General features: G+C 41.4%; 1 protein-coding gene across 2 annotated transcripts in view; it reads right to left on the bottom strand.

The window, feature by feature from the left end:
- Positions 1–18,924, bottom strand: part of MED13L (mediator complex subunit 13L) — a 288,194-nt gene that overhangs the window by 119,272 nt on the left and 149,998 nt on the right. For both annotated transcript variants that reach the window (XM_056131013.1, XM_056131014.1), the window contains exon 4: positions 7,242–7,325. In XM_056131013.1, the coding sequence (XP_055986988.1) occupies positions 7,242–7,325 (84 nt within the window). The remainder of the gene's footprint in view (positions 1–7,241; positions 7,326–18,924) is intronic.

Raw genomic sequence — 18,924 nt, 5'->3', positions numbered from 1 at the left:
TTTAAAGTATACTGCATTAAAATGATGAAAGGAAAATAACAATGAAAATTATATAAAATCAACCAAAGCTGGTTTCAAACAGTATTCCAAACCTTCTTTTAAGAAGTGAACATTCCTATTTAACAAGAAGGAGAAAATGTCCTGAAATCTAACTCTAATCTATAATGGTTTCCCCCTGCTGGCAACAGACTACACAGAGGCCAGAGTCAAAACATTTTATTGCACCATTATCATACCTGTCAAAGACAGGACCCCACATGGGCCACTCTGAGTTTGGCTGACCTCTCTGACCTTCCATCCTCTAACCTCCCCCCAAATCCAATTCGCAGTCTACCTCACCCAAGGAAGGCCGACTAAGGAACAAAATCCACAAATTTATAAAGGCGTCTTAGGACAAGACATATAAATATCAACACATAAAAGAGATGATAAAGACCTTTCATGCCTTCATGTTTCAGAAAAGATGTTCAAAGTTTAAAATTTAAGAAGTAAGTGAGCCTATAAAAATGAATGTCTTTAAAACAGTGTAACACAAAAGTCATTACTTAACAAGTTGTGGAAAATCCTATCACTCAGACACTGGAATTACTGAGGAAGCATCACTTTAAAAATCAATTGAAGTAAATTATTACATGAAAGCCTCCACCGTTGGTGATGCAACCCCAGAGGCTATGCAATCCCACTTTAATAGACATGTAAATCTAAGGGAAGCACAGTAACAAAGCAATACTTTGATGTCCTAAAATACTCCCTATGTTCCCATTTGGATAATAACAAAAAATAGCAACTGAAACTTCTTAAGAAAATACAAAATCTGCTGAAGCAGGTAGAAATTTAGAAAGGGAGTATGAGAGTCTCCATTAAGAAGGGAAAGGAACTGAGGAGCAGTCTCACTCTCAAAATTAAAAACAAAGAAGTATCCCAGTTTCCAGCAAAATAGATTAAACCATGCGGGGTGGGCTTGGGGCGAGGGGGTTACTAAACCTGACAGAAACCCTATCCCCAGTCTTGTTCAAAAGGATCACTCACAGCAGCTAGAAAATGGAGACAGAAATACTAGAAAAACAAGCCTCGGAGCTATAAATTGTCTCCTTTTCAGAAAAAAATCCTCAGTACCCCCATGGAAATTTGCTTTCTCAAGTGAAAAGAAAGTGCCCCAACTGCACCAAGACTCCAACTACCCCCCTGGAGTGCAGTCTAGCTCTGGGAAGAGGGAGATTGCCCACTTGCTCGTAACTGTCATTTGAAGTTAGAAATCCAATTATTTGTGTAATGAATGCATTTTATTATAACTAATAAATCTAAGTATCAAAATACATAGCAGACATTACTAAGAAATTACAAATAATAATCTCAAGTCTCATGTTTTTAATTATTCTAGATCACTAGTTCATACTTAGGACTGGATGAGTTTTTCTAATGACATTACAAAATGTTCCTTCTGGGGGCTAGAGTGGTAGTACCTGGGTAAGGCACTTGCTTTGCACTCAGGCATTGCACCTGGTACCCCAAAGCTCAAAATTTACAAACTCCACCAAGGGAAGGGGGCAGAAAGAGAAAGAGAGAGAGAAAAGAGGGGAGAACAGAGGGAGCGGGAGCGAGAGGGGTTAATGCCTTCATTTCTTCCGAAGGCCCACACAGTTCCATTTTGTAAAAGAAATAGGTGTGTAACAGTCATTTCCCCTTTATACGTTAAATACATTTTTCTTATCAAATTCTTCAGTGGTTTTTTTTTTACAAAGTTGTTCATGATGAATTGTTGTTACAGGCATTCAATATTTCAATACCACATTTCCTTCCCATGTCTGTTTTTAAAAAACATATAAACAAATTTAACAGTATTTCCTAAACACTACCAAAAGGTTAACCATAGAACCTATGTTTTTTCATGTTTTTTAAAAGGACTTCCTTTCCAATAAGGAAAGTGGGCTAAAGCAAATATATTATATGCAAAAAAAAAAAAAAAAGATGGTCAGTTTCATTATATAAGTAAAACACACACAAAATTCTTTCCCCTTGGTACCCAATTTTCTCTCCCCTCTCTTCTGATTATATATACATTATCAAAGTTTATACAATCTTTTTTTCTAGACCTGTTCTTTAACACTTTAACACCCTCTGAAAAAATATTGAATTTCCTAGAGCTGTAAACAAAGGGGTCACCAACATGCTTGGAGCTACACCAAACACAACCACAACAACATGCTCCTGGTGGTACAGAAAAGGAGACATATATATGGGAAGGAAAAAGAAAAGAGTGAATGGAACACACGTAGACTTTATAATTTTCCTAGAATCAGAAACACTAAAAGCTGAAGGACACTTTAGCGGGAGGGCGCTTGACTGGCTTACACAGGGCCAACCCGGATTCGATCCTGGCACCCCAAATGGGCCCCCAAGCACTGCCAGGAATTATTCCTGAGTGCAGAGCCAGGAGTAACCCGAGCATCACTGGGCGTGCCCCTCCACCCCCTCAAAGAAAGAAATGCTTATAACTAACACCCAGAGTATAGATTCAAGTAATCCCACAAGATCAAAGTTATCGGAAAGTGATTCATATTTCTAAACTGTGCAGTACAAAGAAAAGTTTTGTTTCCACCTTCATCTCATTTCTCCTGCAGAATTTTTTTTTTATTTTAAGGAATTACATAATGGAATGTCCCAATCTTCTAGTAATATCAAAGCACAAGTTCTATACCTTAGCCAGGGTTTAAGATCAGAAGTAGAGCACAGGCCTCACAAGAATGTCTCACAAAAATAGCAAAAACAAAACTCACACCAAGATATATCTCGAACAATAAGATGTTTCAAATCCTTTTTGAGATAGTATCTAAACATTATGGAATATGAAAATCAATAACTGGTGAGAAAAGTTATGTTGCAGTTAAGAAGACAACAAATTAAAACAAAACACACACACACACACACACACACACACACACACAAAATAAAACTAAAGATAACTATTTGAGGGCAAAGAGGAAGGAAGACTAAAGGAAACCAGCCACTGGGAAAGCACAGAAACATTTGACTGTCACCTCTAGCTGCTGGTCTGTGGATTTAACATTTCCTCCTATGTAAGCTATGATGCTGAGCACACGAAAGGAACTTTGAAAAGCCACAGGCAGCCAGCCAGGGGTGTGGCTCAGCGGTGGAGTTCCGGGTCTTGTTAAGAACTTGGCTCCTCCGTTTCCCAGCAGTGACAGTTTTCCACTTTGCAGTTACGTCTAACAGAAAGAGCCAGAACTCCTCCTTTATGATTCAAACTACTACAATCTGAAATGCACCCCATCTACCCTGCTCTTTACAGTCGCAATAACCACACAACTGCCCAGTATGCCTTTCACATAACCTCTTAGGCAGTAACCTCTTAGGCAGAGATCATTAATCTAGAAACTTTACAAATTCATCCTTTGGGTGACACCAGTCATTTGCGTATCATTTTACAGTGCCCTTTCTTCGTCTCCTACACCCACCCTGGAACTATTAATGCTTCCAGGACTTCTAAGCCCATTCCTCTTCTCACTTTCACATAATTCTTAAATATGCCCAAGTGACAAAATACACAATAAAAAGAAAGTGATAAATACTACAAATCTATTTCCCATGAAGTTATAGAACTGGGCTGGAGCGATAGCACAGTGGTAGGGCATTTGCCTTGCGCGCAGCCAGGCCAGCCCAGCCAAGCCAGGTTCGATTCTTCTGCCCCTCCCGGAGAGTCGGGCAAGCTACCAAAAGTATCTCGCCCACATGGCAAAGCCTGGCAAGCTACCCGTGACATATATTTGATATGCCAAACACAGTAACAACAAGTCTCAAAATGGAGACGTTACTGGGCCCGCTCGAGCAAATCGATGAACAATGGGAGGGCAGTGTTTGTTTTGTTGAAGTTATAGAACTACTATTCATAATTATAAAAAGTGTCCCATGGTTTCCCCATCATTTAATGTTTGTTAATAAGTACATGGCAAGAGATACATGTACTAGTTAAATGTGTAAAAAAAAAACCAGAAAATTGTTACTCATTATGTTGTTTTATGGACAACAGGAAGAGACTGCATTTACTATTCACTTTTAAAATAAAATGTATCTTCCATCATTAAAAAAAATTTTGATTGGAGTAGTTTCAAGATTATTCTAAAAAATGTCTTTCACGAGTTTGTTTTTAAACATATTCTGACAGCAAAGTCTTTTTCATATTCAAGACACTTTAGAAACCAAAGATCATATATGTTTGATTAAAGTTGTCACAACTCTTTAGGACAAAGCCAAATTTTTTTCCCTACTTGTTAGGACATATTTATATGGTAACATATTTACCAAACTATGAATAACAAGAGATATATCACCATGGAGGGGGAAAAAAAGATGATAACATTTTCTGTTCTTCACATTACACATGTAACAAGTACGTATGTGTTATACAGTCATTACATGTTATTATGGTGTATGTGCCCCATACTAGTAAAAATTACGTAATATTGTAAAACATGTAACAGTATGCTCATATTACATATAATAAAATTTCCTGAGCATTATCCCATATCAAACACTCAGAACTTCCCTAAAATTCCAAAAGCAAGGATCAGGGATGTGTCTCGCTGGTAGAGCACCTCTGATGCATGTGTGATCCTAGTATTACTTTACACTTAAAATACTTTTCCTTCAAGTCTATTTCTCTCCTTCGTATCTAATGTCATGGAACAAATGATCTCATTCAACCTTATAATTATTTCATTTAGTCTTCTCAATAAATAATTTTCCATGATAATAATTACTACCAACTAAATTAGAATAAAAAGCCCTCAAAAGTTCTGCTCAGAAAATTAACCAAGTTGCCCCAAAACAATGAGTACAGATAATTCCTAATCTTCTAATTCCTTTGTTTGTCTGTCTTTGTGGGGCACAGGACCAAACCCAGCTGTGCTCAGGGCTTCCTCCTGGCTCATGGAGGGCATGGGGGACCAAATGTGATGCTGAGGGGTAGAATGCCAGGCAGGTGCCCTACTCTCTCTATTGTCTGTCCAGCCCTAAATTATCTGACTTTTTACCTCCCCAAACCATCACTCTGTCCATCCAAAATAACTAGACCACTAATCGCCCTACTTCAAAGTAAAACCAGTTTTCTTTTTTTAACTCAAAGGGGAGGGAGAAAAAAATCCTAACGAAGTTTTATTATAGCAGACACTAAAGTTTGGATTTAAAGCTTTTCTAATTGTCAATATACCTTCAAAAATATTTTTTTCAAAATCACTAACATTTTTACACTATAAAAAACAAAACTGTACTTCCAGTCATGAATATAAAGACTGAAAATAATGAAACAATTCAACTACACTGTTCAGAAGTCAACAGCCTCACAATTACACAAAATTAAATATCCAGATATACAGCACACACGAATCAGAACATCTGGTTTACTGGAAGACTTCTACAAATCAAAATGTGTAAAGATAAACAAACTCAACAAGTTAACTACATTTGACTTCTAAACAGCATTATTTTTTTAAAACTTTCATACACTAATTGCTACTCCTTTAGTACGTATTTTATTTCCACATTTCCTCTTCATGGCCAAATTCCTGTCAAATCATCACACCAACACCTATCCCTCCTGATCAAAGGTCTGAGGCCTGGCTCTGCTCATTCACAAGTGGCCAGCTGTGAGCAGGCTGAACATGGAGGGCTGAGCGGAGGCCGGAGAGAACAAAGACCGAGACTGTGCTGGGAGCCTCGCACGCCCGCTCAGACTCACCAACCTGAAAGTCAAGGTTGCGACCACTCGCGAAATGGGAGCTTCTATCAAGTTACGGAAAATGTGAAGATTTTTATAACCCCGTAGAATGTCATTATATATAGTTCAAGCAAAATCCATGAAAAATTCCTCTTCATCATCAAAGCAGCCTTAAACAAGACACTTTATGCATTTACACCTTTCTAAAGGCACTACTGTTCATTCCAAATTTAGTAGACAGAATACCTAAATTCAACATAATTTTTAAAACAAATACTAAAGGGCTTTAAGTGCACAAAAAAAAATTTAAAAAGAGGGAGGGAGATAGTTCAAGATATTTGTGGTGATTTGGGAAAACAATTTTTCTTAAAAAATTGAAAAGGCATATATCAGAAGGCATAATGGGTGATAATGAATCTCGGTAGGAACAAGGAAGGAAACTTCCAACACAGGCAGAAGTTCCAGCTAAAATTCTGGCAAACTATCTTAAAGATCTAACTTTAAAGGCTGGGGGTTGGGGGGTCAGTATAAATAAATAAAGGCTGCCAGACAGAGGCTTCAAGAGCTGGAGCCATTAATTAAGGACAAGTTAAGGGAGAGTAAAATACAATTAAGATATGTGTCCCATACTGATGAAATGCAATGATTTCAAGAAAGTCTATATTATGTTCTGCGGTTAGTAAGGCGAACATTTGATTTTCAAGGTTTTTCTAAATTCTGGTTTGATCCAAACTTACATGCTTGTTTAATACCAAAGACCGCCTTTAAAGATATGTATATAATAAATGATGGTTCAAAGTTTAGGATAGTTTAAAGAAGTAATTCAGTATTCATTTGACAATTATTAAGGATGTGTTGACTGATTTTTTTAAGGCATAATTCAATTTTATTAACATTTTTACCATTTGAATTCACTTGACTATCTCTGAAGTTATAATACTGTAACAAAGAAAAGGAAAAGCTAATGAAAGTAACAAAAATTTTTTTTCAATTCCAAATACTGTAGTAATAAAGATGTTAGACATAGATGTGTTAATAGCCTGTGTAATTTTTTAATATTCAACAAAAATTTCATAATGTAGTATTTAATAAAATAACAGGATCTATTTTAATGTGGATAAACTACTAACTGTATCACTGTATCACTGTTGTCCTACTGTTCATCAATTTGCTCAAGCGGGCACCAGAAACGTCTCCATTCGTCCCGGCCCTGAGATTTTAGCAGCCTCTCCTCACTCACCCTTCCCAACGCTGCTGTATTGGAGGCTCTTTCGGGGTCAGGGGAATGAGGCCCGTTACAGTTACTGTTTTTGGAATATCGAATACGCCACAGGGAGCTTGCCAGGCTCTGCCCATTCTAGGTATTCAAAAATGTTCTTCTCTCTTCTCAATGGAGAATTATTGCATTCATCATATTATAAAAAAAATTAATATGCTGCTTCCCGACCCCAAAGATAGGTGTGCAAGGAAAAAAAATAAAAAGACAAAGAGTATTTTAAAAACTCACCTTTTGTTGACTGGCTTTTCATCCTTCTCATAGGGTCGCACAAACCATTTCCCAATCCTAACGAAGTTCTTATCCATTAGGCACCTGCAACAATTACATGAAAAATTATAATCTTTTATGACTGTGGGCAGGATGGGGGTTTGGGGGGTCAGGGGGCAGGGAGGAGCCATGCTCAGGGACTACCCAAGAGGAGCAGGAATAGGAATGCTCCTTCCTGCATATAAAGCAGGCCCTCAGACCAAGAATGACTTTCTAGCATTTCAATAACAATAATATAGGTAAGAGACACCATTGATGGAAGCTGCCAAAATGTTTGATCACTTTTTAAAATGTGTACTTTAAGGGGGTATGGTGCCGCCAGTAGGTCAATCTGTACCTGTGAGGCGAGTGCATCAGCAGCCTCATGGCGCCTTCAGACTTCCAGATACCCCAAAATTGCTGCTGTGCCTTTGGCCAGACCCCAAAAACTTGGGGCAAAGTTTACCAAGAAAGTAAACGGCCAAAAGTTAGGCATGTGGGAAACACACCCACAAACCACCTCCGGCTCAGCTATATAATTGGAGGCAAGGCCTCTTTGGTTCCTGATTGAACTGCTTAATGGACATGATCCCAGAGACTCAGAAACGAATCTCGGAACCCAGTGGCTTTAGGTAGAAATGCGTCTGGTCTCTGCAGTAGGCTACCGGAGCTGGGCCAACCCAGGTGGGAATAGGTTACGTGCCTTGGCCTGTTCCCCCTGGCAGCCCAGTGGCCGCCATCCATCTGAGGCCACTGGATAGTCACATTTGGGCCCCCAGTGACGAGACACACAGGGCCTCACGGGATGGGGGTGGAGCCGGGCTTGTCCTTCCCACCCCAACAAGACCCCAAGTCATCGCCCACAAATGGCCTCTCTGGCTCCTGATCAAGCTGCTTAACGGCCATGATCCCAGAGACTCAAACAAATCTCAAAACCCAGTGGCTTTTGGCAGAAATGCATCCGGACTCCACAGTACGTTACTGTCGCCGGGTCACCCCAGGGAGGAAAGGGTGATGTCCCTCCGCCTGCTCCCTCTTGGCGACTTGGTGGCTGTCATCCTCCAGAGGCCATTGGACAGTCAGGCTTGGGCCCGCAGTGACGAATCTTGTTGGGCCTCACAGGATGGGGGCGGGGGGTGGGGGGGGAGGGGAGCCGGGCCTGTCCTTCCCACCCCAACAAGACCCCAAGTCATCGCCCACGAACGGCCTCTCTGGCTCCTCATCAAGCTGCTCAATGGCCATGATCCCAGAGACTCAGGAGCAGATCTCAAAACCCAGTGGCTTTTGGCAGAAATACCTCCAGATTTAAGTGTTAAAATTTTGGAATTTCAAAACCACATGGCCCTACTGCAGCCACACGACATCATATGTTATTCATAACCAGCAATAGAATACAAATTGTCTGTTGTTGCCTTTTCAGCAGAACTAAGTATTGGGGTAAAATCTCAAATAATGGTGGGTCTGGTGTCGAAATAGTGAATGTGATCAAAGTAGAGAGAGAGTAATGTGGAAATTATCTGCCCCACAGGCAGGGGGAGGGTGTGGGATGGGGGTATGTGATCAAAGTAGAAAGTAATGTGGAAATCATCTGCCCCACAGGCAGGGGGAGGGTGTGGGATGGGGGTATACTGGGATTTTTGGTGGTGGAGAATGGGCACTGGTGAAGGTACGGGTGTTTCATTGTATGACTGAGACTTAGACCCAAAAGCTTTGTAACTGCTCTCATGGTGATTCAATAAATAAAATTATAAAAAATGGGAAAAAAAAAGTAAGGTGGAGTTCATGCACAATTCAATCAGCTAATCAGTGGCTGAATAAATAGCAGTACTCCTACAAAAATAAAATAAAATGTATACTTTATATTTACTGAAAAAAAACCAGCATAATTTTCATTGACATATTATTCTTGCACATATAAAACCAATGAGCCACATTCACTGGTTGCTGGACTCTTTAACATCTCTGCATGTCTTAAATCCTCTCCACAGACAATACTGAAAATACAGGCAGCTTCTCCTCAAGCAGCGCAAGCACTGAGGTCTTGTCTGTAAAGTTTTCTTGCCTGGCTTTGCTTTTTGTGGCATGGCACAGGCACTAATTTAAAAGGGGTCTCAGAAACAGAAGCAGCCACGTCTCTTTCTATTTGGGAAATCTCCTTTTGCAGCACAGCAAAGCACTCAGCTAAGGCTAACCAGAGGAAGAACTAGTCACTTCTTCAATAACAAATATTAGCTTTCCTCAGAGCTAAGATGTGCTACTGTGTGTACACAGTGCTTCGGCACCAAAGCACAGGGTTATCTTTCTACAGACATAGGAAACAGCAACCGAATTTAATCCCAATTATGCACATAATTCAGCAAAGTGACAATTCAGAGAACTCCATGCAAGTTCTCTTGTGTGCAAGCAAACAACAACTATATCACAACTGCCAACTGGCCAGCTGAGAGATACCATCATTTGTAAGGAGTACCCTTGATTTTAAGTATATAAAAATAAGGACGTGCATCTCTGAAATTTGTGAAAAATAATTACGTCTAACATTAATCCACAAAACAACGCTTACATTTAAGAAAATGTAAGAAAACAAGGTAATTCAGAAAACCTGTCAGAAAACTGAATGTAATTCTACTCTACAAGGTAAAAGAGCTGCATTTGCCATTTATTCTGTATTCAAGCACTTCTGTACATGGCTTCTGCCTCTCGATGGTATGTTCGCACCATCAAGGAGGAGGAAAATAACTCGGCCTTCATCTGACTCCACACAGGTGAGATGGAGCAGGAAACCAGGTTGCTGGCCAAGAGGTAAGGCTCTGCTACACCGAAAGTCACTGGCTTCAACTGATTAAACTTTGAAAATGAATTTCTACAAGTCACTCTTGTTTGTAATGAAGACAATTATTTCAAACTAACCCAATCTGTTTTCTAGAGATGAAAAGTCAACTTGTTTTTTAGGATTAAAGACAATGTGACTGCATCAAAACCAAAACAGAAAATTTAAAAGAAGTACTAGAGAAGCGAAACTGAAAAGCATTTTTGCAATTTAAGCCAATAGGCAAGGGACTGCTTATATTCTTACTTATAAATATACACACACATAGTTATTTCCACTGAAAATCTTCTGTGTGGGATCAGGTTCTTCTACCCACTAATCCTACCTAGAATCACTCTGGCTGCCACATTGGATTACCAAGCACACCTACTTATGTGGGATGTTAGTGTGTTTTATGCAGTAGAAAGGTCACGAGACAAGGTCACACAGCTAATTATGAGGAGAGCTAGGATTAAGCTCAGGTATATCTGATCACAGAATCGAAACACTTCCTTGTTACCAAAGGCCTTATCAGACTACCTTGCCGTTTGTGTGTGTGTGTGTGTGTGTGTGTGTGTGTGTGTGTGTGTGTGTGTGTGTGTTTGGGGGGGGGGGGGGGGGAGTCAGGCTCCCTAGCAGTGTTCATGCGGGCTGGGAACTCTTCCCAGACATTCTCAGCCGATCAGTTACTCTCCAAATGCTCGTGCCTGAGGATGCAGTGCTGCTCAAGCCCTGCAATGCCAGGGTCCACCAGAGCCATTCCTGCAGTGCTTTTGAGTCTCCGGGGCTACGTTTAGCAGTGCTGGGGGCAAGGATGGGGGTGAACTAGAAGCATCTGGTGCCAGGACTATAAACGAGAGTCAGGCACATGCAAGGAATGACTAAACCCATCCTTTCCTCAGTTAAAAAACCCAGATGTATCAAAACCAAAAGAATCTTCTAATTATGCATTTATTATATGTTTACTCATTCTGCCAAAGCTACAACTTAAATTAAAGATGTATCTTAAAATTAATAATGCTTGGAATGAAAGTAATAAGGCATGTAATATGTTCAGAGTCACATCAAACACTCAACAATGGCTTCCACCAATACATATCCTCACTTAACAAATGCCACTTTAAATAAAGAGCTCATTCTCTCATTTATGTCTTGGATGTCAGAATTCAAAAGAACCATTTATTTATATAACAGAGAAAACAATATGAATTTATGGGCAGAAATCTTCCAAACTGAAAGTCTAAACACAATATAAGATGAAAGAAAAACATACAATATTTCTGACTAAAGAGGACAATACAGAGTTTGGCTTCAGTCCAAGAAGACAGGTCAGCAGAACACAGTCAAGAATATGCAGCTACAAAGGCAAAGGCAAAAATAAACCTAGTTATAGTTATAGTACAGCAAGCAGGACGCCTGCTTTGCACATGGCCTACCTGGGGTGAACCAACTGTACCCAATATGGTCCCTGATCCCTGCCAGAAGTGATCCCTAAGCACAGAGCCAGAGATAAGCCCTGAGGACCTACAGGTATGCAAATAAAACAAATTACTGAGAGCCTGGTATGAATACTAAGAGCACTAATATATCTCTTGGAGCTTGGTTTCCACTACAGACCGTGTTTCTTTGTTGGGCAATGTCAACCTAAAGTCATTAACACTACTGCCCGAAACAGCTATGGAAACTACTAATCTGTCAATCTGAAGCACCCAGGTCATAACTGTGAGTCATAACTGTGATTTTCAGCTATTAGTCAGTTTCTATGTGATCAGTGATTCACTACACATTGAGAACACAGAATTGTTCCCATTAGTGTTTTCACTCAGTTTGGTAAATACTGGGTATGCAACTGATTTGCCCTTATGAAGGAGCCAGCACAAGCCAGACAAATACAACAGAAAGTTCATCAGGTCACCCTAGCACCCCAATAAAGGCTGGGACCACATGACGAAAGTTAACTTAATACTCTGGGTTCCTTCCTCTGAACTGACCCCAAGCCAAGAGAACTGCTGAATTTGATGGTTAGAAGCAAAGGCACTTTTTACTTAAGAAACAGGTAAAAGAAACTCAGCAAAACCAGTATATATTTGTCCAAAATCTAATTGTACTCACAAAATTTTTTTTCTCTCTCCCTCTCATCTCTACATGCCCTCCTCCACTCACATATACTCTATATTTTGTTATTTTTGAGAAATGAATGTATACTTAATACATAATATTGGTAGATAAACCCCATCTGCTAAAAACTGCATCAAATCAGTATCACTAAGAAAGCTGCATATCGGTGAGCCCTGGTAGACTCGATCATGATAAAAATAGAACATAACTCTCAAGTACTGTTATTATCTTGGAAGATCATTGTGCAATTCCAAAATTTCTTTAATGACTAAGGAATCTTTTTAGAAAGTTTCAAACTACTATACTCAAAGAAAAAAATTATTTCAAACGACTTTTTTTCATAATTTTATTTTTTTTCTTCTATTTATCTATTGAATAACTGTGGGAAAAGTTACAAAGCTTTCAGGTTTAAGTCTCAGTCATACAATGATCAAACACCTTTCCTTTCACCAGTACTCATTTTTCACCACCAAGAACCCCAATATACCCCAGCCAGCCCTCCCAATGCCTGTGAGGCAGATGATTTCTACTTAACTCCTCTATATTGATTACATTCATTATTTCGACAAAAGATGCACCATTATTGTTCAGAATCCCCCCCTCCATCAAAATTGCTGAAAAGGCATTGTGAAATACTTTGTTTTCTATAGTTGGTTATGAGAATCATATAATGATTTTAGATTTCTGCAAAGAGCCAGATAATTATGAGATTGGTTTCTGTGCGTCTGGTACTATGGCTCTGCCAGAGAACCGCTCGTGGGGGGGCAATTCGTGACCTCGGTAGGACGTGAAGGACGAGCTGGTACCGCTCCTCTTCCCATGAGACTGCAGTTGCCCCGTCACCGCTGGCTCATACTTGGCTTTCCAATAGGCTCTGAGGCGGTCGCCACCTTGCTTTGGGGTGGGGGGGTGGGGAGGAGCAACACCCTTTCCATCCCGGGGAGGCATGGCGCTGTAGTTTAACACATGGTTCATTCACTTTTCTGCCATAAGCTGCCGGGCTCTGGACTAAGTCCTTTTGCCTCTGGAGCCGAAGCCATAGCCGTGCCGGAGAGCCACTCGTGGGGAGCAACTTGTGACTTCAGTAGGGCATGAAGGATGAGCCAATACTGCCCCCCTTCCCATGAGACTGCAGTTGCCCTGTCACCGCAGCTCATACCTGGCTTTCCAATAAACTCTGAGGTGGCGGCCACCTTGCTGGGGGGGGGGGGGGGGGGGGGGGGAGGCGTAAGGGAGCAATACCCTTTCCCTCCCAGGGAGGCATGGCGCTATAGTTTAACACATGGTCCATTCACTTTTCTGCCGCAAGTTGCCAGGTTCTGGATTAAGTTCTTTTCCCTCTGGAGCCATGGCCGTGTCGGAGAGCCACTCGTGGGGGGCAACTTGTGATCTCGCAGGGTATGAAGGATGGCCGGTACTGCCCCACTTCCCATAAGACTGCAGTTGCCCTGTCACCGCCAGTCATATCTGGCTTTCCAATAAGCTCTGAGGCGGCAGCCACCTTGTATGCGGTCAGGATGCATTTCTGCCAAAAGCCGCTGGGTTTCGAGATTTGTTTCTGAGTCTCTGGGATCATGGCCATTAAGCAGCTTGATCAGGAACCAGAGAGGTCATGCCTCCAATTATATAGCTGGGGTGGAGGTGGTTTGTGGGTGTGTCTCCCACATACCTAACTTTTGGCCGTTTACTTTCTTGGTAAACTTTGCCCCAAGTTTTTTGGGGTCTGGCCAAAGGCACAGCAGCAATTTTGGGGTATCTGGAAGTCTGAAGGCGCATGAGGCTGCTGATGCACTCGCCTCACAGGTACAGATTGACCTGCTAGGCGGCACCATACCCCCTTCAAATGACTTTTTAAAAATAAATGAAATCAGATAATGTGTACGTATTCGTGTGTACACAAATGTTTCCATGTCGTGCCTCATTCTCTGAATAATGAACTGCACCAGAAGCCTGACCCTGAAGTTGGCCGACCTTCCCCTCTCACCTCAATGCAGAGGGAATGTAAGACAATCCATGGAATAGCAGCAGCCACAGCCAAATCCCTCAAATCATGCATTTCCAAAATGAGAATATTGGGAGGGACAGAAAGGAGTCACCAGTGGCTTTGCCTGTTCCTTCAAGTCCCCTCAATGCAGTGACAGTTTTTAGAGATTAAACAGTACAAGGATGGGGTGGGCCGGGAGGACTGGCAGAGGCCTGGGGACACCAGTAGCTAAAGACGAGCAGGCTGTGTTGGGTGCTGGAAGGGCGCTACACAAGGACTATGACCACAGCACTGTAAATCCCAAGCCCGCAATAAAAATGGTGAGTGTGTGTGTGTGTGTGTGCGCGCGCGCGTGATCTTAGTGTTGGCATGGCATTAAAGAGCTGAGCCAACTAAACTTCACGGTGTTTCACGCCAGGTCACCCTCAACAGCCTAAGTCTTCCTCTCAAATGCACACTCAATAAGTCTCCCTCCTGGAAAGCATCTCAACAAAGTTTAGGGATGAACGCAGATCCATCCCTTCCAGTCTGGTCATGCTGGATGCTTCTAGGTTGTCCTCTGGTCAGACAAGGCCATCCTCTCAAACATCATTGCTTACTGGGAGCCAGGGGGCCCCCTGGGCTCTCTAATAAATCCCAGAGGAAGCACAGGTGGGACTCAGGTAGATGAGAGGCCATGGCATGAGACGAGAGAGCCAACAGAAGGGAAACTCAGTGGGCAAGAGGTCAGAGAGGGCTGACAGGACCCTCTGCAACCCTGGGAAGGCGCTGTGTTGGCCCCGCCTCACTGAAACATTCACTCCAGTGAAATCCAAAGAGAACATCTTCTCTTCAGTTTTAAATTTTGACTGTTTAAGTCCATTCTCCAGTCACGGAGATATTAAGTGTTTAAGAAACTTTACACCTAATTCTTTTCCTGTCCCAAAACTACGAACAGGTAACAGGTCAGCCTAAGAGAATTCGAGTCTCACTCTACATTTTCACCTAGACGCAGGTTTCCTATCCGTGTGTCCTGTCTCCCTTTAGAGTGTATGCCCCTTGGCCCAAAAGACTGATTTTACCTCCTCCTCTAGAGAACTGCCACTATGACAGCTCAGTAAAATGGGACTTTCTTCAGCACGCATTTCCCACAGCTGCTATCACGTCATACCTGAAGAGTCTACGCTCTATCACCGTTAGTTCAACAAGGGTAGTACCCACCACTCTGCTCTAGTGAGAAAATCTATTACTTTGAAATTCCTGAACCACCATGTCCAAGGATACCATTCAATTGCCCTCTGGCAAGCATATCAAAAGACCACGGCACACTGAAAGCCAGAAATTTACAAATATAACCTTCCTGTTATCATAATTATTATTCTGATTTTCTCCATGCTATCTATACTGTACTTTTCCAAATGATTATCTTCACTCTGAACAACAATTCCTAGCAATCTAAGAGGATCTGGGTCAAACGCAATTCTAAACTACCTGTGTTTTAAACTACTATAGGGTAACAATTCTGACAGTCCACTATGAGAGCAGTGACAGAGGACTCCTCTGAAGAGTCATCATGATTTACACGTGTCCAGTGCCACAGATTAAAGTCTCCCTAAGTAAGCACGGACTGAAGAGAGCATGGCAGCTTCCAAGGGCTGATGTAGTTGCCCACTGTGTGCAGAGCAATGGCTATGCATTTGTGATGGGGGAAAAAATTCCTTTTCATCAAAATCAGCTTATGTGTCTATTCAAAGAACTTAATAAAAATTAAACTATACTACCACGCATAAAGGAAACCTGATAGCATTATGCTTAACATTTTAAGTATCCCTACAGTTACAAAAGCAAAATTTTCTAAGTCCCATATGTGCTGCAAATAATTGAGACAATAATAAAATCTCGGGGCATTATGAAGTATAAAAATCTTCCGGTTCTACTCAAAAGGAGAGAGAGAACACAAGGGATTGCCCTGCCACAGAGGTAGGGTGAGATGGGAGGGATGGGGGTGGGAGGGATATTATCCATGGTGGTGGAAAATGGGCACTGGTGGAGGGATGGGTATTTGATCATTGTATAATCGAAACCCAAGCACAAAAAATTGTAATCTACAACTGTACCTCATGGTGTTTCACTAAAAATAAAAAATAAATAAATAAATAAATAAATAAAGATAAAAAAAAAATCTTCCGGTTCTATAAAAAGCTTTACAACCCAATGTTATACTTCATTTCAACAGGTGAGAAAATATGGTGATGACTAACACCATTACAATAAGAGAACAACAGCCACTTTTCTTTCTTTCTTTTTTTTTTCCTTTTTGGGTCACACCCAGCGATGCTCAGGGGTTACTCCTTACTCTGCATTCAGGAATTACTCCTGGCGGTGCTGGGGGAGACCATATGGAATGCTGGGAATCAAACCCAGATCGGCCGCGTGCAAGGCAAAAACACCCTACCCGCTGTACTATCGCTCCGGCCCAACAACAGCCATTTAATCTCTAACAGTAAGCTGCTAAATGAAGACACTACTGAAAGACTAGTGTAGATTTTTTTTTTAAAAAAGCTTTTTGGGTCACACCCAGTAATGCTCAGGAGTTACTCCAGGCTCTGTACTCAGGAGTTACTACTGGTGGTGCTTAGGGGACCAAATGAGGTGCCAGGGACTAAACCCGGGTCAGCCATATATAAGGCAAATAAATGTTCTCCCAGTGATGCTCCAGCCCCAATTGCAGATTTTTGTTTTCTACAATGTGTTCATCATGAAAATACTCATCCCTTACGAGTATAAGTTAAACTTAAAATACAAAGTGTATTCTTTGAAAAACTCATGATAAACACAAAACTAATTCCATATAAACTTAACAGTGAAGAACAATCTCAACCAGTACAACTTAGTAAAAGAAGAGCGAGGGAGGAATGAAATGGGAGGGTCTCTGGGGAGCCAGGTCAAAATAGCACAGATTCCAGTGGTATTTTACCACTCTGGGCATTCTTGCCAAAAAGGAAAAACCAATCATGAAGGAAACAGGATGTGAACATTATCAGAAGTGATGAAAAATAACCCTGAATGCTCCCTCTCAAACTGTGAACGTCAGATGGCCTAAACTCTGATACTAAAGTTCTCTTTGAGAGATCTTAAGTGAAGGAAATTTCAGAAGAAGTCAACGTGGCTGAAAGATTTTATGGTCTTGTATAAATACACCCATGATTGTGTTTCTGAAACATGGCTGACTGTGTCAGTAATATAACCATACTTGTCAGGAGCGATAGCACAGCAGGTAGGGAGTTTGCCTTGCACGAGGCATACCCGGGTTCGATTCCTCCGTCCCTCTCAGAGAGGACGGCAAGCTACCAAGAGTATCCTGCCAGCATGGCAGAGCCTGGCAAGCTCCCAGTGGCATATTCGATATGCTAAAAACAGTAACAACAAAGTCTTACAATGGAGATGTTACTGGTGCCCACCCGAGCAAATCGATGAACAACGGGACAGTGCTAGAGTGGGCAGTCAGGAGGATTGAGTGCTTGAAGGCGGGCAGACATCACTACGGAGGTAGAGTAAACTACGTTCTCTATCCCTATGCGTAGAGTTCCTGTTGGCCACGTGACTTTGAAACGGCCCTGAAATGGAGAAGACTTTGCCATCTATTTGACTTTTTATGCTTAGAAATAAATGCCGTGGCAATGAAGTGGGATGCAGGAATGACCCAGACCACTTCTGGACTTCAGCAGCTGTCTGTGGATCCCCTGCGCACTACTCTCCACCAGGAGCCAAAAGCTCACAGAAACAGAAGTCTTTTGGAAAGAAGATGCATTGGTATGCATTCTGCTTGACTGTGGGAGCTTTTCAAGGGAGTTAAAGAACTTGCCTTTTACTTAAACAACTCCATATGTTTACAAATAGTAAGATCGGGGCCAGGGAGAGAGTTCAAAGGGCCAGTGCATATGTTTTGCATGACGGATGCCTGGGTTCAATCCCTGGCACCACACGGTCCCAACAACACCACTGGGAGAGACTCCCAAGTACTGTGCCAGGAGTAGCCTAAAGAACTGGCAAGTGTGGCCTCAAAACAAAAATACGAAATAAATTAGAATCAGAAACAATAAATCACTGTACAAATTTGCTAATGTGTGTGTGGCAGCGGGTGGGGGTGACACCTATCAAGTGACCCATCCCTTAATAACCTATTTCAGTAACCTCAATTCTGGCTTTTATGCTAGAAACATAAAGTATCTGCCAGAGGACACTAAGATTTTCTTACCTAAATAGATATAAAAAATTGCCAGGAATAAGACAGTAAAATATTTTTTAAAAAATTTAGATTGTAAATAAATAAGTCACATCAAAGGGTCTAAGCAACAGGACTTACAAAAGAGCAACCGTGTATTAACCAATTCACTCTTAATGACAACAAAATTAAGTGAGCTACAAACAGCCATTGAAAATGCTTCTCTCTTTTCAAAAGCAACCAGTGCTGGTGTGGATGTGGGAAAAAAGGGATACTCTTTCGCTGTTGGTGGGAATGCCCACTAGTTCAGCCTTTCTGGAAAACAATATGGACAGTCCTTCATAAACTAGAAATTGAGCTTCTATATGACCCCACTTCTGGGAATATATCCCGAGGATGCAAAATAGCACAGTAGAAATGACATCTGTACCTATATGTTCATTGCAGTACTGTTCACAATAGCCAAAATCTGGAAACAATCCAAGTGGCCTAGAACAGATGACTGGTTAACAAATCTTTGGTACATCTACACAATGGAATACCATGCAGC

Source organism: Sorex fumeus, unplaced genomic scaffold (assembly GCF_029834395.1).
Source record: "Sorex fumeus unplaced genomic scaffold, SorFum_2.1 ptg000083l, whole genome shotgun sequence".
NCBI classification, from domain to species: Eukaryota; Metazoa; Chordata; class Mammalia; order Eulipotyphla; family Soricidae; genus Sorex; species Sorex fumeus.
The sequence above is the reverse complement of the archived record's forward strand: the minus strand, read 5'-3'. Positions and strand labels throughout refer to the sequence as shown.